Raw genomic sequence first — 20480 nt, 5'->3', positions numbered from 1 at the left:
CAGATAAGCCCCAAGTCTTAACACGGTGAGACAATACATGTCACAATCCAATGTGGACGCCCTTGGTTGGAAGGCTGGTTTCTGGGGGTGGTTCAGGGACCCAGGCTTCTTCCACCTTGTGGCCACACCCTGCCCTAGAGCCTTGGAGTCCTCTGTTCAGCTGATGGATGGGGAAAAGGATTACAGGGAAGACATCCCCCTTCTTAACCTTGTCAGCCCAGAAATAAAATGCATCACTTTTGCCCGTAGTCTATTGGCAAGAGCTGGTCTCACAGCCCCCCCTTTAGGTGAGGGGAGCTGGGAAGTGTGGCCCCTCACTGGGCGGCAGCTTATGCTACTAGGGAAGAGGAGCTCTAGTGGATAGCTGTCCCTCTCTGCCACAAGTACTAACAACAGAACTGGTGACAGTCCTGGCGGCAGCTTATGCTACTAGAGAAGAGGAGCTCTAGTGGATAGCTGTCCCTCTCTGCCACAAGTACTAACAACAGAACTGGTGACAGTCCTGGCGGCAGCTTATGCTACTAGGGAAGAGGAGCTCTAGTGGATAGCTGTCCCTCTCTGCCACAAGTACTAACAACAGAACTGGTGACAGTCCTCCCTTATGTTCATATCTAGCTTTATACATCTCAAAACTTGACCATCATCTCACTTCACTGAACTCCATTTGTTAATTCCAACAATTGTTGGGCATCTAATGGTGCCGTATGCTGCTCTAGCCCCCAGAAATGGGGTGACAGAACACAGTCTTGAGGGGAAAAAAAGGCATGCACACCAGCAATTAGGATGCAGAATATATGGTCCAGAAACCTTGTGAGGGCTTGAGTGCTCCTGCAGGAAGAGTGCTAGACTTGGAGCTTAGGCTTGCATTCAAGACATGGCTCAATTCCTCATCCTAGAAATGAAGATAAAAATATCATCCCTGCCTATCCAGTTCACAGGATTACTGGAAGGAGGAGATGAGACAATGCCCGGTAAAAGGTCATACAAATGCTTGCTCTTGTCAGATACGTCAACCAGAGAGTTAAGAGAGGTCACACAGTTGGTTAGATCTTTGTCACCTAACACTGCTGGTCCAGTATTCTTTCCACCCCTGGGCAGGGGTATTTGTGGCTGTTTTTGAGATGGCTGATGGAGATGTTGTTCATTCTACCCAAACACAAAAGAATGAAGGGGGGTATTTTACCTCTGATGGGCATGGCTTTCTCCTACAGCTGAGAAAAGTCATTGGTAAATAAATGGTGGATGCATCTGGTACACTTTGATGGTATAGTTTGTTTCAGGTCTTCAAGATCTTTAATATCCGTTGAGGTCACAAGGTATACTAGTATCACAATCTTAAATTATCTTATTGTTTGCTTGTTCATTGTTTGTCTCCTACCACCACCATGGAAGCCCTTGAGGGCAGGGACCTTGTTTGTCTTGCTTACTACTGTATCCAGGCCAACTATACTCTCAGGCTCTCAGTAAATATTTCTTGGGTGGGTGAGTGGATGGATGGTTGGGTGAGTGGATGGATGGATGGATGGGTGGATGGGTGGATGGATGGAAAACCGCCACAGACTTATAGCATTGTCAGGCAAGCACAAAGAATCCAAGTCTGCATGTAGGGGACTTACTGCAAAGCCTTCTCCAAAAGACATTGCACAGAGAGCTGTAAAATCAGATAGTCCTGTGTTTGAGTCCCAAATTCACCACTTACTAGCCTGTGACCTTGAGCAAGGTACTTAACCTCTCTGAGCCTCAATTTCTTTTTCTGTAAAATGGAGATAATAACTATATCTACCTCATAGTAAAATTGTGATGATTACGTGGAAATTGTATAGATAAAGTGTCTGATTTCAAACTCAGAGCATAATAAGTGGTAGGTATTTTGGTAGTTATTGTTTTGTCAAGTTCCTTTTAACACTGTAGCAATTAAGTACCCATGACTGGAAGTCATCAGATATGTTTCCACAAGGTGCCAATATATTAGGAATGAACTAAACATAGGCATGGAAAAGAAATAGGAAACTTACTTAGGTATTCTTAAGGAAATCATCTCCTGATACTTCATTGAACAGAGAGAAAAAGGGCTGGGAGTTCAAGGGACTAAAGTAGATAATCCAGGAAACTTGGTTTAAATAATCATTTTTAATCATTTACCCCTGATTCGTTCGCCATTTATGCTTGCAAGGAGTAAGGAGAACTTCTCCCTTCTGTCTAATTATGTTTCCATTTGTTAAATGCCTTCATCATGCCAGGCATCTTATAAGTTATCTTATTTCATCCTACTAATAGGTAGACACCATCTCCATTTTGTAAAGGCTGGTAACTCTCATATTTATATGTTTATTTAGTCCGAGCTCCGGATTCAAATGACTTGCCGTCTAACTTACGGTGGTCTAATCAGAGCTCTAATTTTCGCTCCCAGATTTGTTCTTCCCAAGTCTTAGATTGCCACTACCACACACAATTGCTCAAACCACAAACCTCGGTTCTTCTTTTCCCCTCACGCTTCGTATCTAGTCTATCAGGAGGTCCTGTTGGCTCAGCCTCCTGCTATGAACACTGTGTCTGTCCATTTCACCCCTGACTTCCAAGTATCAGCCCTTGAGCTTTACACTGTTCTCCCTCCTTTTTTTTTCTTCTCACTCTGAGGAACTAGTCCACTGGACATTAAATGCTCTTGAATGCAGAGTAGGAAGAGAGGTCAAAACTGGATAATATGCCCTCTACAAAGGCTGCCCCAGTACCAGGACTGATGAGGGCTCCCTGTGCCACTTGAACAGACTTGAAAAAGACAGATGGCTGCTAATGAGAGTGACTTTCTACAGATTTGTTTTAATGTACACAGCAGCTAATGTTTTCCAGAATTTCTGCTGGAAATTGACTGCTCATAAAAAAAAAAAAGAGTAGGGCTACATGCAAGGAGAGCTTAGAAAGGCAGATGATTTCAGAATCTACCAAATACTAGGAATCAACTAGGCAATGCTTATTTGGAGTTGGAAGGACAGGCAGGGAGGTCCAGGACCTGGCCAGAGGCCAGTGCCCAGGGATGAGATGGGATCCGGGGACAGCAGAGGGTTGTCTGGAGGGTAAGCACCTTGTCTAAGAGATGTGGCCACCTCCAGGCCCAAGGCGGCCAGCAGTCAGACACCAGGTGTCCCAATAAGAACAGGAACCTTGACAGGTGAGTATAGCCACCATGGGGATCCTGGCTGGGTGACGCTCAGAAACGTAGGCAAGGGTGTCTCAAATGTTTCAGAGCAGTGCACTGATTTCTTGGGCCTCATAGATGTAGTGCCTCCATGATACAAATAATAATAATAATAGTAATAATAATAGCAGCTAACCTTTATTGAGCATTTACTATGTGCCAACCACTGTAATAAGTACTTTTTAGGAATCTTTACCAAAATCTAGTAAATACTACTTTTATTCCCATTTCACAGGTAAAGAAACTGAGGCATAGAGATATTATACCCCTAGTTGGTAGTGGTGACAGGATTAGAACCCTGGAAGGCAGTCTTCACTCATTTGGATTTTTTTTTGTTGGTTTTAATTTTCAATCTCGTTGTAAACTTTGCAATATTTTCACTCTCGTGGAATTAACAGAACTGTGACTTTGAGTTTCATAATTACAAACCTGACCTCATTTACCACTTTGATCATGTTTTTGGAAATCACCATTTTTCCTCTAGGAAGTCAGGAGGCATGCTTTTCTCCTCATTCCTCACTCCCCAAGCCTCCCATCCAGTGTTTACGCTGGGAATTCCAGCCTGGCAATGGGGATCAGGGAATTCTGTCCATCCGAGGCTGAGCTCAGGTCACCAAGCTGGGGTCAGAGGTAGCCTGGTCAAAGGAAAGCAAGACCCTACTCCTAAGAGGGGCCTGGAGGACAACTGCAGGTCCCCAGGCTGGGGCAGAAAGCTGGGATGTGGGCAGCAGTCCAAGAAGAGGCATAGGTCTCAGGAATGGGGTAGAAGCCCATGTGAAGAGCCACTAGACTGATTTGTGAAAAGACAAATTCATCCATTCCCTGACTTGCTGTCTGGCTTTGGACAAATAAGTTAATGTCTCTACAAAATGGGAGCAGTGATCCTAAGCTGTAGTATTAACTGAGAGAACCTGTGCTAAGTTCCTGGCATATAGCAACACTCAATAAATACATAACGCTGACGCCATTAATAATACCACCTCCAAAGTGTTAGACTTGGGTACTAAATGACCTCCTGCCTTGGGTCAGGATTGATTTGGGGAACCAGGGATGTGGGCAGTGCTGTACACCAGGGGTTCAGGAGTGCCCATCTGTGGAGGAAAGATACATAGTATAGGAACCAAGTTGAGCTTGTAAGAATTCACAAAACTTCAGTTATTTGTTCCCTAACTTTAAGATGAGTCACTCCTCAATGTTAGCTGAAGTCTAGGTATCTTTAGTGTTATTATACGTACCAGATAACCATCTTCTACCGTGTCCCTTCACTTCCCTTATCTTGTCCCACCCCCCCACCTGCTCTCTCCCTGACCTCCAACTCAGACCCTGGAAGACACAGGGGTCGGGGGCCTGCTATCCTCGTATTAATAACAATAACTCCATTTTGAGTGCCCGCTAGATTTCTGTCCTGTGCTAGTGGTTGGGCTTGGGTGTCCTCGTACCTTACTGTCCAGATGGCACTGTCTAGCATCCCATAATGGCGCTAGCCAGCCAAGGCTGCACCAAGAGCTCTTTGAGAAAATGGTCGAATTTGGCCATGAAGAGGCCTTTGCACTTTATCCGTTTTTGGGGCGCACAAGGTTGTATCAGGAGACTTCTGTCTGTGACACCTACTCTTCTTCCTCCTAGACATAGGCCTCTTACCAGCAACTCACACAATGTTCCCTTCCTTTCCAGAACACCCTGGGGTCCCCGAGGCACCAACAGGCCCAAAGAATAGTTGTAGTGCTCTGAGCTTTTTAGAAGCAACATCCCACCTTCCCTTTCTTAAACTTTTTACCCAGACCACGGTAAGCATGAAGAGGCAGATGGGTTAACTTGCTACTGCTCTCTCCCAGGGCAGGGTAGACCCCAGGCTGCCAGGCCAAGTGCTTCTCCAGCAGGGGGCATGCACCCAGACAGGCAGGGTGAAGACTTGGGACAGGAGGACCTTCCAGGGCCTCGTAAGCCACCCAGGCTGGGACGGCCTCTGCTGCTGCAAGGGGAGCAGAGAATAGCGCTGTGGAGTGGGCTGGCCTTCGCTAAGTCCCAAGGCTCTGCTGGGAGGGCCTTGTGTAACCTCAACGGTTCTTCTCTCTGTGGGTTGATACAGGTTCAAAGTTTCCTTCTGCACTTTTGGCAAGGAATGCCGCCCCACATGCTGCCCGTGCTGGGCTCCTCCACGGTGGTGAACATCGTCGGCGTGTGTGACTCCATCCTCTACAAAGCTATCTCCGGAGTGCTGATGCCCACCGTGCTGCAAGCATTACCTGACAGGTGGGCACGCTTCTTCTCATATCCCCTCATGGCTGGTCCTCAGCAGGTATCGTTCCTGCTTCTCATTTATTGAATAGAACCATGCACTGTCTGGGGGCCTCCCTTGTAAAGACCATTAATATTGGACTTTAAAATATTAAATGTTATTTATATTTTTGAATATAAATAAAATTTAATATTTCCAGTATAAATAAAATTTAATATTTTGAACCTCTTGTATCATTCAGAATTCAAAAAGGATAATATGTTACACAGTGAAAAGTCTCCCTCCTAATCTTCTTCCCCTTATACCCAGGTCCTCTCCCCAGAGCATGAAATACAGTCATTTTCTTAGGGCCCCGTCCGGATCTGCTATGCACACGTAACCAGTGCATGACATAATACTTTTTCTTACTCAAATGATGACATACTACATATACTGTTCTGTACCTTGTTTCAAAAAAACACGTCTTGGAGATTGTGTTGGGCAGCTTGTGTGCCCCTTCCGATGCAGGCTCCGCTGTGTTCCGTGCTGCCTCCTGCCCTGTGAGGGGTAGGTGGGGAGGGTGATCTGCTTGGCACACCTTACGGGGCTCCCTTTCCCTCTGGCTTCCAGCCCCGATCAGCCAGTGGTGGGGAGGGGGTCAGAAGGGAGATCAAAGGGAGGGAGGAGAGTGAAGTCAGGAGATGGCCTCACTACCTCCCTCCCTATGAGGTCACCCCCGGCTGGCCACGTCCCTCCACTGGGCTCTGCTGCCTTCCAGGCCGCCTCTCTCCCTGCAGGTTGTCCTTTGGTCATGCGGTGGATGAGAGCCTGCTGGCCCTAACCCCCGGTTGCAGCGGTCACCTTTATGGGTTCTCCTGTGCCTATCCACGCCTTTACGACTTGTCCCTTATAAAATAAACTCGACAGTTTTGAGTGTCATCTGTTTCCTGTTGGGACTGCTACAGAGAGTATTTACATCAGTCTATAAAGAGGTTTTTTTTTTCTTTTTCACACCTGCATATTGTTCCTCTGTATTGAGTTTAATTAGTTGTCTTGATGTTTCCAATCTTGTCCTATTACAATGCTGTGATGAATGATGTTTTTAGTACATTCTTTTACGTGCTGCAGTTTGTTAGTTTCCTAGGGCTGCAATAACCAAGTACCACAAACTGGGTGGCTGAAAACAACAAACGTATTTCCTCACAGTTCTGGAGGCCACAGGTCTAAAATCAAGGTGTTGTCAGGGTTGGTTCTTTGCAGAGACTTTGAGGGAGGATCTGATCTATGCCTCTCTCATAGCTTCTGATGGGTGCCATCTATCCTTGGCGTTCCTTGGCTTGTAGCTGCATCACTCCAGTCTCTGCCTCCCATCTTCACATTGATTCCCACTCTGTGTCTTGCCGTCTCCCATAAGGACACTTGTCATTGGATTTAAGGCCCACCCAGTTAATCCAAGGTTTCGTCTCAAGATCCTTAATTTAATCACATCTGCAAAGGCCCTTTTATCAAATAAGGTCAGCTTCACGGGTTCCAGGTGGGCATATTATGGGGGGGAACAACCCTTCATCCTACTACACAGAGTATATGTGCAGGATAAATTCCTAAAGGGCTGAATTGCTGGTTCAAAGGGTCTGTGACTTAAACTTGTCTCAGTGAAGTTTTAATTTGCATTTATCTTATTATGAATGGAGTTGAATATTTATTTTTTTATACAGCAGTTTCTTATTAGTTATCCATTTTATACATATTAGTGTATATATGTCAATCCCAATCTCCCAATTCATCACACCACCACCACCACCACCACTTTCCCCCGTTGGTGTCCGTACGTTTCTTCACTGCATCTGTGTCTCAATTTCTGCCCTGCAGACCGGTTCATCTGTACCATTTTTCTAGGTTCCGCATATATGCGTTAATATATGATATTTGTTTTTCTCTTTCTGACTTACTTCACTCTGTATGACAGACTCTAGGTCCATCCACGTCTCTACAAATGACCCAATTTCGTTCCTTTTTATGGCTGAGTAATATTTCATTGTGTATATGTACCACAACTTCTTTATCCATTCATCTGTCGATGGGCATTTAGTATGCTTCCATGACCTGGCTATTGTAAATAGTGCTGCAATGAACATTCGGGTGCATGTGTCTTTTTGAATTACGGTTTTCTCTGGGTATATGCCCAGTAGTGGGATTGCTGGGTCATATGGTAATTCTGTTTTTAGTTTTTTAAGGAACCTCCATATTGTTCTCCATAGTGGCTGTATCAGTTTACATTCCCACCAACAGTGCAAGAGGGTTCCCTTTTCTCCACACCCTCTCCAGCATTTGTTGTTTGTAGATTTCCTGAGGATGCCCATTCTGACTGGTGTGAGGTGATACCTCATTGTGGTTTTCATTTGCATTTCTCTAATAATTAGTGTTGTTGAGCAGCTTTTCATGTGCTTCTTGGCAATCTGTATGTCTTCTTTGGAGAAATGTCTGTTTAGGGCTTCTGCCCATTTTTGGATTGGGTTGTTTGTTTTTTTCATGTTGAGCTGCATGAGCTGTTTATATATTTTGGAGATTAATCCTTTGTCCGTTGATGCGTTTGCAAATATTTTCTCCCATTATGAGGGTTGTTTTTTTGTCTTGTTTGTAGTTTCCTTTGCTGTGCAAAAACTTTTAAGTTTCATTAGGTCCCATTTGTTTATTTTTGTTTTCATTTCCATTACTCTAGGAGGTGGATTAAAAAAGATCTTGCTGTGATTTATGTCAAAGAGTGTTCTTCCTATGTTTTCCTCTCAGAGTTTTACAGTGTCCAGTCTTACATTTAGTCTCTAATCCATTTTGAGTTTATTTTTGCATATGGTGTTAGGGAGTGTTCTAATTTCATTCTTTTACATGTAGCTGTCCAGTTCTCCCAGCACCACTTATTGAAGAGACTCTCTTTTCTCCATTGTATATCCTTGCCACCTTTGTCATAGATTAGTTGACCATAGGTGCGTGGGTTTATCTCTGGGCTTTCTATCCTGTTGCATTGATCTATATTTCTGTTTTTTTGTCAGTACCATACTGTCTTGATTACTGTAGCTTTGTAGTATAGTCTGAAGTCTGGGAGTCTGATTCCTCCAGCTCCGTTTTCTTTCTTCAAGACTGCTTTGGCTATTTTGGGGTCTTTTGTGTCTCCATACAAATTTTAAGATTTTTTTCTTCTAGTTCTGTAAAAAATGCCATTGGTAATTTGATAGGGATTGCATTGGGTAGTATAGTCATTTTCACAGTATAGAGTCCTCCAATCCAAGAACATGCTATATCTCTCCATCTGTTGGTATCATCTTTAATTTCTTTCATCACTGTCTTATAGTTTTCTGCATACAGGTCTTTTGTCTCCCTAGGTAGGTTTATTCCTAGGTATTTTATTCTTTTTGTTGCAGTGGTAAATGGGAGTGTTTCCTTAATTTCTCTTTCAGATTTTTCATCATTAGTGTATAGGAATGCAAGAGGTTTCTGTGCATTAATTTTGTATCCTGCAACTTTACCAAATTCATGGATTAGCTCTAGTAGTTTTCTGGTGGCATCTTTAGGATTCTCTATGTATAGTGTCATGTCATCCGCAAGCAGTGACAGTTTTACTTCTTCTTTTCCAATTTGTATTCCTTTTATTTCTTTTTCTTCTCTGATTGCCGTGGCTAGTACTTCCAAAACTATGTTGAACAACAGTGGTGAGAGTGGACATCCTTGTCCTGTTACTGATCTTAGAGGAAATGCTTTCAGTTTTTCACCATTGAGAATGACATTTGCTGTGGGTTTGTCATATATGGCCTTTATTATGTTGAGGTAGGTTCCCTCTATGCCCACTTTCTAGAGAGTTTGTATCATAAATGGGTGTTGAATTTTGTCAAAAGCTTTGTCTGCATCTATTGAGATGATCATACGGTTTTTATTCTTCAATTTGTTAATGTGGTATATCACATTGATTGATTTGCATATATTGAAGAATCCTTGCATCCCTGGGATAAATCCCACTTGATCATGGTGTATGATCCTTTTAATGTGCTGTTGGATCCTGTTTGCTAGTATTTTGTTGAGGATTTCTGCATCTATATTCATCAGTGATATTGGTCTGTAATTTTCTTTTTTTGTAATATCTTTGTCTGGTGTTGGTATCAGGGTGATGGTGGCCTCATAGAATGAGTTTGGGAGTGTTCCTTCCTCTGCAGTTTTTGGAAGAGTTTGAGAAGGATAGGTGTTAGCTCTTCTCTACATGTTTGATAGAATTCACCTGCGAAGCCCTCTGGTCCTGGACTTTTGCTTTTTGGAAGATTTTTAATCACAGTTTCAATTTCATTACTTGTGATTGGTCTGTTCATATTTCCTATTTCTTTCTGGTTCAGTCTTGGAAGGTTATACCTTTCTAAGAATTTGTCCATTTCTTCCAGGTTGTCCATTTTACTGGCATAGAGTTGCTTGTAGTAATCTCTGAGGATGCTTTGTATTTCTGTGGTGTCTGTTGTAACTTCTCCTTTTTCATTTCTAGTTTTATTGATTTGAGTCCTCTCCCTCTTTTTCTTGATGAGTCTGGCTAATGGTTTATCAATTTTGTTTATCTTCTCAAAGAACCAGCTTTTACTTCTATTGATCTTTGCTATTGTTTTCTTTGTTTCTATTTCATTTATTTCTGCTCTGATCTTTATGATTTCTTTCCTTCTACTAACTTTGGGGTTTGTTTTTTCTTCTTTCTCTAGTTCTTTTACGTGTAAGGTTAGATTGTTTATTTGAGATGTTTGTTGTTTCTTGAGGTAGGATTGTATTGCTATAAAATTCCCTCTTAGAACTGCTTTTGCTGCATCCCATAGGTTTTGGATCATCGTGTTTTCATTGTCATTTGTCTCTAGGTATTTTCTGATTTCCTCTTTGATTTCTTCAGTGATCTCTTGGTTATTTAGTAACGTATTGTTTAGCCTCCATGTGTTTGTGTTTTTTGTTTTTTTTCCCTGTAATTGATTTCTAATCTCATAGCGTTGTGCTTAGAAGAGATGCTTGATATGATTTCAGTTCTCTTAAGTTTACTGAGGCTTGATTTGTGACCCAGGATGTGATCAATCCTGGAGAATGTTCTGTGTGCACTTGAGAAGAAAGTGTAGTGTGCTGTTTTTGGATGGAATGTCCTATAAATATCAATTAAATCTACCTGGTCTATTGTGTCATTTAAAGCTTGTGTTTCCTTATTAATTTTCTGTTTGGATGATCTGTCCATTGGTGTAAGTGAGGTGTTAAAGTCCCTCACTATTATTGTGTTACTGTCAATTTCCTCGTTTACAGCTGTTAGCAGTTGCCTTAAGTATTGAGGTGCTCCTATGTTGGGTGCATATATATTTATAATTGTTACATCTTCTTCTTGGATTGATCCCTTGATCATTATGTAGTGTCCTTCCTTGTCTCTTGTAACATTCCTTATTTTAAAGTCTATTTTATCTGATAGGAGTATTGCTACTCCAGCGCTCTTTTGATTACCATTTGCATGGAATATCTTTTTCCATCCATTCACTTTCAGTCTGTACGTGTCCCTAGGTCTGAAGTGGGTCTCTTGTAGACAGCATATATATGGGTCTTTTTTTTGTATCCCTTCAGGCAGTCTATGTCTTTTGGTTGGAGCATTTAATCCATTGACGTTTAAGGTAATTATAGATATGTATGCTCCTATGACCATTTTCTTAATTATAATGGGTTTGTTTTTGTAGGTCCTTTTCTTCTCTTGTGTTTCCCACTTAGAGAAGTTCCTTTAGCATTTGTTGTAGAGCTGGTTTGGTGGTGCTGAATTCTCTTAGATTTTGCTTGTCTGTAAAGCTTTTGATTTCTCCATCGAAGCTGAATGAGATCCTTGCTGGGTAGAGTAATCTTGTAGGTTCTTCCCTTTCATCACTTTAAGTATCACTTTAAGTATATCATACCACTCCCTTCTGGCTTGTAGAGTTTCTGCTGAGAAATCAGCTGTTAACCTTTTGGGCGTTCCCTTGTATGTTATTTGTCATTTTTCCCTTGCTGCTTTCAATAATTTTTCTTTGTCTTTAATTTTTGCCAATTTGATTACTATGTGTCTCGGCGTGTTTCTCCTTGGGTTTATCCTGTATGGGACTCGCTGCGCTTCCTGGACTTGGGTGGCTATTTCCTTTCCCATGATAGGGAAGTTTTCGACTATAATCTCTTCAAATATTTTCTTGGGTCCTTTCTCTCTCTCTTTTCCTTCTGGGACCCCTATACTGCGAATGTTGTTGCGTTTAATGTTGTCCCAGCGGTCTCTTAAGCTGTCTTCATTTCTTTTCATTCTTTTTTCTTTATTCTGTTCCGCAGCAGTGAATTCCACCATTCTGTCTTCCAGGTCACTTATCCGTTCTTCTGCCTCAGTTATTGTGCTATTGATTCCTTCTAGTGTAGTTTTCATTTCAACTATTGGATTGTTCATCTCTGTTTGTTTGTTCTTTAATTTTTCTAGGTCTTTGTTAAACATTTTTTGCATCTTCTCGATTTTTGCCTCCGTTGTTTTTCCGAGGTCCTGGATCATCTTCAGTATCATTTTTCTGAATTCTTTTTCTGGAAGGTTTCCTATCTCCACTTCATTTAGTTGTTTTTCTGGGGTTTTATCTTGTTCCTTCATCTGGTCCATAGCCCTCTGCCTTTTCATCTTGTCTTTCCGTGAATGTGGTTTTTGTTCCACAGGCTGCAAGATTGTAGTTCTTCTTGCTTCTGCTGTCTGCCCTCTGGTGGATGAGACTATCTCATTGATTTTTTTTTTTTTTTTAAAGGTAATTCTTTTTTTTTTTTTAAACTTTGGGTTTATTTATTTATTTATGGCTGTGTTGGGTCTTCGTTTCTGTGCAAGGGCTTTCTCTAGTTGCGGCAAGTGGGGGCCACTCTTCATCGCAGTGTGCGGGCCTCTCATTATCGTGGCCTCTCTTGTTGCAGAGCACAGGCTCCAGACGCGCAGGCTCAGTAATTGTGGCTCACGGGCCTAGTTGCTGCACGGCATGTGGGATCTTCCCAGACCAGGGCTTGAACCCATGTCCCCTGCACTGGCAGGCAGATTCTCAACCACTGCGCCACCAGGGTAGCCCTATCTCATTGATTTTTAAGAGCTCTTTATTTTTTAGGACTATTAACCATTTACCTGTAATAAGAGTTGCAAATATTTTCTCATTTTGTTCTTTTGTTTTTGCCATACAGAGAATATATTTGTGTAGTTGAATTTATCAGTCTTTGTTTTTATGTCTTCTGGATTTTGTATCATTGTTTTAGAAGTCTTTCTCACTCCAATTACAAATAATTTTCCCATGGCTTATCCTACAAACTTTATGCTTTGATTTTGTACTCTTGAACTTTTATCCAATTTGGAATTCATCCTTGTGTAAGATGTAAAGTATGGCTTCATTTTTTCCCGAACAGCTCTCCTTATGCCGATACATATGTTAATTATTCCATTTTTTCTTCACAGATTTGAGGTGCCTCCTATTTAGTGTAGTAAATGTTATATGTATTGGTGCTATTTCTAGACTTGCTAGCCTATACCATAGATATTTCTATATATTCATGTTCCAGGGTCACACTGTCTTTAAGTTTTGCGCTTTTAAACATATTTTAATATTGGATAGGCTAGCTCCTCATACTTACTTCTGTTTGTAGAATTTTCCTGTTATTGTCTCTTATTTTTCCATATGAACTACCTTAGCATCAGTTTGTCTATTTAAGTATTTATATACATATAAAAATGTATATATAAATATATGTATGTTCATTGGGATTACATTACACTTATAGATTAATTTAGGGAGAATTATATCTTTATGGTATTGAGAATTCCTAGAAAAGAACACTGTTTGCCTTGTCTGATCTTAAATTTTGTGGCCTTCAGGAATGTTGTAAATATTTTTTCATATAAATCATATATATTTTTAAAATTAAATTCTTTCTTACTTTTTTTTTGTTGCTATTGTAAATGCAGTCTTTTCCTCCATATCTCTTGACTGGTGGTTGTTTATATATATGAAAGCTATTGGTTTCTGTGTGTTATATTTGGACATGACTGTTTTAAATTTAACTATCTTAATGTTGTATTCCTTTTGGGGGGCTTCTGTTAAATTTTCCAGGTTTAGAATTATATTATCTAAAAATGTCTTTTTAATTTATTTCTCTTATCTAATTATGTTGGCTTATTCCTCAAGAACATGTTAAAAGCTCTTGACTTTAATGAGAATGCATCTAGTGTTTCTTGATTAAACGTGATGCTGGCTTTGGGTTAAGAATGAGATATTCTGTCATGCTAAGGAATATCTGTATTTTCTTAATTCATTAAACTTTTGATGAAGAATGGTTGTTGCATATTATCCAATGCTTTCCATCATCTGTAGAAGTGATCATATTATCCATATCCTAATATTGAACCATTCTTGAATTCCTAGAATACACCCCACTTACTCATAGTATATTATTTTCTTTAATGTGTTGCAGGATTTTATTTTCTATTTTATTTAGGATTTCTGCATCAAGAGTCGGAAGTGAGTTTGGTTTGCACTTTTCTTTTTTGTTGAATATTTGTCAGTTGTTGGTATCAACATTATTTTTGCTTCATAAAAGGAATCTGGAAGGTTCCCTCTGCCCCTACTTTTTTTCCTAAGGTCTGAAACAGTTTACATAGCATTGAAATTATTTGCTCTGGAAGATTACACAGAATTAATTTCTCTTTGAAGGCATCTGGGCCTAGTGTTTTGCGGGAGTAAATCTTTGAAATTTTTCTTCTTTTTTTCCTATAGTAATTGGTCAGTTTAGGTTTTCTATCTTCTCTGAGGTAAGTTTTGGTAAATTATATTTTCCTAGAAAATTATCAGTTTCTTCCAGATCTTTAAATTTACTTGCTTAGGGTTGAACAAAGGGAGTTTGTAGATTCATTGAGTTTCCTTTGTGTCTGTGATTATTTCTGCTTTACTGCATTTTTGTTTGTGTAGTTGTGCTTTCTGCCATTTCTTTGTGAATAGGTTACCTAATTTATTTAATTTTTTTCAAGGAAAAAGCTCTTGGATGTATTTATTGGTATTATTATTATTTCTTTTTTTCTAACATATTAATTTCTACCTTTATTTTATTTATTTATTTATTTTTAAATAAATTTATTTATTTTATTTATTTATTTTTGGCTGCATGGGATCTTTGTTGCTGTGTGCAGGCTTTCTCTAGTTGCAGTGAGCGTGGGCTACTATTCATTGCAGTGTGCAGGCTTCTCATTGTGGTGGCTTCTCTTGTTGCGGAGCATGGGCTCCAGGCATCGGTCCTCAGTAGTTGTGGTATGCAGGCTCAGTAGTTGTGGCTCATGGGCTCTAGAGTGCAGACTCAGTAGTTATGGGCACGGGCTTAGTTGCTCCGTGGCATGTAGGATCTTCCCAGACCAGGGATCAAACCCGTATCCCCTGCAGTGGCAGGCGGATTCCTAACCACTGCGCCACCAGGGAAGTCTGGCAGGCGGATTCTTAACCACAGCGTCCCCAGGGAAGTCCCTATGTACTTTCTCTTACTTTTGGTTAGTAACATAATTATTTCAGGCTTGGCTTTTTTCCTTTGAGCACTATTTTAGCTTTATCTCATAGGTTTTTATATGTAATATTTTAATACTGTCATTTTCTAGATATTTTGTGACATTGACTTGGAGTTCCTTCTTGTCCTAAGAATTTAAGTAGCGCATTTAAAAATATCCAGTTGTTTGGAGCTATTATTTTCTGGTTATGTTATTCATTTTAACTTTACTGCTTTGTGATTAGACTGTTTTCTGAACTATTTCTTCTTTTGAGACTATGCTTAGATTTTGTTGTCTAATATATGGTCAGTTTTGTTACACTTGAAGAAGCACTCTGTATCTTCGTACAGACTTTGACATATATGTATTTGGACCAAATTTATTGTTATTTAGTTCTTATGTTGTCTTAGTGTTTGTCCATTTAGACTTTTATGGACTGAGAAAGGTTAGTAAGTTGAAGATTGATTTCTAATGTGTGCCAACCTATTTCACCTTGTATTTCCTATTATTTTGTTTTTGAATGTTAGTGCTTTGATATTTCTAACTGCTTCGTCTTCAGTGTGAGTTGTAATGCCTTCCTTATGAATTACAATATCTTCATTGTAAATTGCACTCTTAGCATTATAAAGTCTCATTTAATTTTTTTTGGCCCAGAATTTAATTTGTCTGATATTGAAATCATGACCTCTATTTTCTTTTTGTTTTCATCGGAGGGAATACATTTGCCCACCCTTTTATTTTTAACCTTTATAACTCACTTGTATACAGAACCATTAGAATTTGTTTTATTATCCAATCTGATATTTTTCTCTTACAAGGTAAGTCCAGCCCATATACATTTATTGATACAACGGATACTTTTGTTCTTAGTTCTATCAGTTTATTTTCTATTATTATTTATATTTTATAGCTTTTAATTTAATTTTTTAAATTCAAGTTTATTGAAGTATACCTTGTATTCATTAACATTCATCATTTTTAGTGTATACAACAAAATATAAAATAGTTTCATCACTTCAAAAACTTCCCCTATTTTGTCAATGCCTCTCCCCACTGGCAGCCCCTGGCAATCACTCATTTGTTTTCTGTGCTTATACTTTAACCTTTTCCAAAATCTTATATAAATGGAATCACATGGTAAGTAGCCTTTTGAGTTTGACTTACTTCACTTAGCATAATCCATGTTGTTGTGTGTAACAGTAATTTGTTCTTTTTTTAAATTGAAGTATAGTTGATTTACAATGTTGTGTTAATTTCTGCTGTACTGCAAAGTGACTCAGTTATACACATATGTACATTCTTTTTTTATATTCTTTTCCATTATGGTTTATCCCAGGATACTGAGTATAGTTCCCTGTGCTATACAGTAGGACCTTGTTGTTTATCCATTCTATATGTAATAGTTTGCATCTACTAAGTCCAAACTTCAGTCCATCCCTCTCCTACTCCCCCTCTCCCTTGGCAACCTCTATGCCTGTGAATCTGTTTCTGTTTTGTAGGTAGGTTCATTTGTGCCATATTTTGGATTCCACATATACGTGATATCATATGGCATTTGTCTTTGTCTGGCTTAATTCACTTAGTATGATAATCTCTAGTTGCATCCGTCTTGCTGCAAATGGTATTATTTCATTCTTTTTTATGGCTGAGTAGTATTCCATTGTGTATATGTACCACATCTTCTTTATCCATTCATCTGTCAGTGGACATGTAGGTTGTTTCCATGTCTTGGCTATTGTAAATAGTGCTGCTATGAACATAGGGGTGCATATATCTTTGCAAATTATAGTTTTGTATGAATATATGCCCAGGAGTGGGATTGCTGGATCATACGGTAATTCTATTTTTAGTTTTCTGAGGAACCTCCATACTGTTTTCCGTAGTGGCTGCACCAATTTACATTCTCACCAACAGTGTAGGAGGGTTCCCTTTTCTCCACACCTTCTCCAGCATTTGTTATCTGTAGGCTTTTTAATGATGGCCATTCTGACTGGTGTGAGGTAGTACCTCACTGTAGTTTTGATTTGCATTTCTCTAATAATTAGCGATGTTGAGCATCTTTTCATATGCCTATTTGGCCATCTGTATGTCTTCTTTGGAGAAATGTCTATTTAGGTCTTCTGCCCATTTTTTGCTTGGGTTGTTTGTTTTTTTGTTTTTGTTGAGCTGTTTGTATATTTTGGAAATCAAGCCCTTGTTGTTTGCATCGTTTGCAAATATTTTCTCCCATTCCGTAGGTTGTCTTTTCATTTTCTTTATGGTTTCCTTTGTAGTGTGAAAGCTTTTAAGTTTAATTGGGTCCCATTTATTTATTTTTGCTTTTGTTTCCATTACTCTAGGAGACGGATCAAAAAAAATTTTTTTGCCATTTATGTCACAGAATGTTCTGCCTATGTTTTCCTCTATTAGTTTTAAAGTATCTGTCTTATATTTAGGTCTTTAATCCATTTTGAGTTTATTTTTGTATATGGTGTTAGAGAATGTTCTAATTTCATTACATGTAGCTATCTAGTTTTCAAGCACCACTTATTGAAGAGACCATCTTTTCTCCAATGTATAGTCTTGCCTCCGTTGTTGTAGATTAATTGATCATAAGTGCATAGTTTTATTTCTGGGCTTTGTATCCTGTTCTGTTGAACTATGTGTCTGTTTTTGCGCCAGTACCATACTGTTTTGATTACTGTAGCTTTGTAGTATAGTCTTAAATCTGGAAGGGTTACACCTCCAGCTTTTTTCTTTTTCTTTTTTTTATACTTTGGCAATTCTGGATCTTTTTCAGTTCCATATAAATTTTAGGATTATTTTGTCTAGTTCTGTGAAAAATGTCATGGGTATTTTGATAGGAATTACATTGAATCTGTAGATAACCTTGGCTAGTATGGTCATGTTAACATTATTGATTCTTCCAGTCCAAGAACACAGTAAATCTTTCCATCTGTTTGTGTCATCTTCAGTTTCTTTCATCAGCATCTTATAGTTTTTGGAGTACAGGTTTTTTGCCTCCTTAGGTAGGTTTATTCCTAGGTATTTTATTCTTTTTGTTGTGATGGTAAATGGGGTTGTTTTCTTTATTTCTATTCATGCTATTTTGTTGTTAGTGTATAGTAATGCAAGAGACTTCTGTGCATTAATTTTGTATCCTGCAACTTTACCAAATTCATTGATGACCTTTAGGAGTTTTCTGGTGGTGTCTTTAGGATTTTCTATGTATAGTATCATGTCATCTGCAAAATGACAGTTTTACTCTTCCTTTTCAATTTGGATTCCTTTTATTTCTTTTCCTTGTCTGATTGCTGTGGCTAGGACTTCCAAAACTGTGTTGAATAGAAGCGGCAAGAGTGGGCGTCCTTGTCTTGTTCCTGATCTTAGAGGAAATGCTTTCAGCTTTTCACCATTGAGTATGATGTTAGCTATGGGTTTGTCATATATGACCTTTATTATGTTGAGGTATGTTCCCTCTATGCCCACTTTCTGGAGAGTTTTTGTCATAAATGGATGTTGCAGAATTCTGTATGTATTCTGGATACAAGTTCTTTTCCAGAGTTGTGTTTTGAAACTATTTTCTCTCAATCTTTGCTTGGCTTTTCATGTTTTACACAATTATCACTTGAGGAGCAGAATTTTCAACTTTTGGTGAAGTCCAATTTATCAATATTTTATATTGTGGATTTTGCTTTTGGTGTTATATCTAATAATCACTTGCCAAGGAAGGTCACAGTGTTTTCCTGGATTATGTTCTAGATGTTTTAGGTTTTACAATTTTTACATTTTATAATTTTTTTAGACTTTACATTGGTTCATTTTGAGTTTTCCATATGGTGTAAGGTGTAGGGATAAAGGTTCATTTCTGCTTTTTGCAGATGGAAGTCCAAATATCCTAGCACCATTTGTTAAAAAGACTTAACCTTTAGTTATTGAATTACATTGAAGTTTTGTGGGAACTTACTTGGCCGTGTGTGTGTGTGTGTGTGTGTGTGTGTGTGTATTTCTGGACTCTCAATTCTGTTCCATTTCTTTATATGTCCTCCTTTCACCAATATCACACTGTTCTGATGACTGTGGCTTTGTAATAAGTCTTAAAGTCAGTTAGTACGGGTGCTCCAACTTTGTTCTTCTTTTTCAAAACTGTTCCTTTGCTTCTGCATAGTAAGTTCGTAGAATCTGCAAAAAGTTCTGTGAAATTTTGTTTAGGATTATATTGAATCTATAGATAAATTTTGAAAGAATTGACATCCTAACTATATTGTGTCTTCCAATCCATGAATGTGATATATCTCTCCATCTATTTAGGTCCTCTTTAATATTCTTCATTGCTGTTTCGTAGTTTTGGAGTTTTTAGCAAATAGATCTTGTACATATTTTGCTAGGTTTATATCTAATTATTTTGTGGGTTTTGGTGCTATTGTAAATGCTACTATTTTTTAAGTTCAGTTTCCAATTGTTCATTGATAGTTGAATAAAAATGATTGATTTTTGTTTGTTGATCTTGTATGAGATCCTACTAAACTCACTGATTAGTTCTAATAGCTTTTTTGTAGATTCTTTGGGATTTTCTATGAGTATAATCATGTAATCTAGGAATAAAGGCACTTTTATGTCTTGATTTGCAATCTGTATACTCTTTTCTCCCCCTGTCTTATTGCACCTCTCAAATGATGTCCCCGTTTAAGTAGGGGTGGCATTTTTTGCATTTTCCCTCATCTTAAGGAAAAGCATTCAGTATTCAATATAAAAATGATGCTAGCCGTAGGTTTTTTTTATGGATGCACTTTATCAGGTTGGAGAAGTTCCTTTCCATTTCTAGTTTTTTGAGAATTTGTATCATGAAAAGATTTTGAATTTTGTTAAAAGCTTTTTTGTACCAAGATCATCATATGGTTTTTTTCTTTAGTTTGTTAATAAGGTGGGTTACATTGTTTGACTTTCAAATATTGAACCAGGCTTTCATCCCCAGGGTAAACTCACTTGGTCATGATAGTTTCATACATATGTATAATTGCTACATCTGAATTGTTAATATTTTGTTGAGGATTTACATTCATGAGAGTTATTGATCTTTAGTTTTATTTTCTTTTAATGTCTTCTGGTTTAGGTATCAGGGTAATCCTGGCCTCATAAAATGAGTCCCTCTCTTCCTTTTTCTGTAAGAGTTTGTGTAGAATTTTATCTAAAATTTTAAATCCATGAGCTTAAACGTGTTCATAGTATTTCCTTATTATCCTTTGAACATCTGTAGGATCTGTAGTGATGTCCCCTTTTTCATTCCTGATGTGGGTAGTTTATATCTTCTTTTCTTTTTTTTGGTCCATGTCCCAAGACGTTTATCAATGTTATTAATCTTCTCCAAAAACCATCTTTTAGTCTCTGATTTCTTTGGTTTCTTACTGTTTTCCTGTTTTCAATATTATCAGTATATGCTTTTATCCTTTGTTCTTGCTTTGAGTTTAATATACTCTTCTTTTTTTATTTTCTTTAAGTGGAAGCTTAGGTCATTGATTATAAATCTTTCTACTTTCCTAATAAAG

The 20480-nt window shown here is 38.6% G+C and overlaps 1 protein-coding gene across 4 annotated transcripts in view; it reads left to right on the top strand.

The window, feature by feature from the left end:
- Positions 1 to 20480, top strand: part of RFX4 (regulatory factor X4) — a 166001-nt gene that overhangs the window by 95518 nt on the left and 50003 nt on the right. For all 4 annotated transcript variants that reach the window (XM_082419391.1, XM_082419390.1, XM_082419389.1 and 1 more), the window contains one exon: positions 5286 to 5449. In XM_082419391.1, the coding sequence (XP_082275517.1) occupies positions 5286 to 5449 (164 nt within the window). The remainder of the gene's footprint in view (positions 1 to 5285; positions 5450 to 20480) is intronic.

This window comes from Balaenoptera physalus, assembly GCF_965194825.1.
Source record: "Balaenoptera physalus genome assembly, chromosome: 13".
NCBI classification, from domain to species: Eukaryota; Metazoa; Chordata; class Mammalia; order Artiodactyla; family Balaenopteridae; genus Balaenoptera; species Balaenoptera physalus.
Note: the sequence above shows the minus strand (reverse complement) of the source record. Positions and strands in the feature narration are given on the sequence as shown.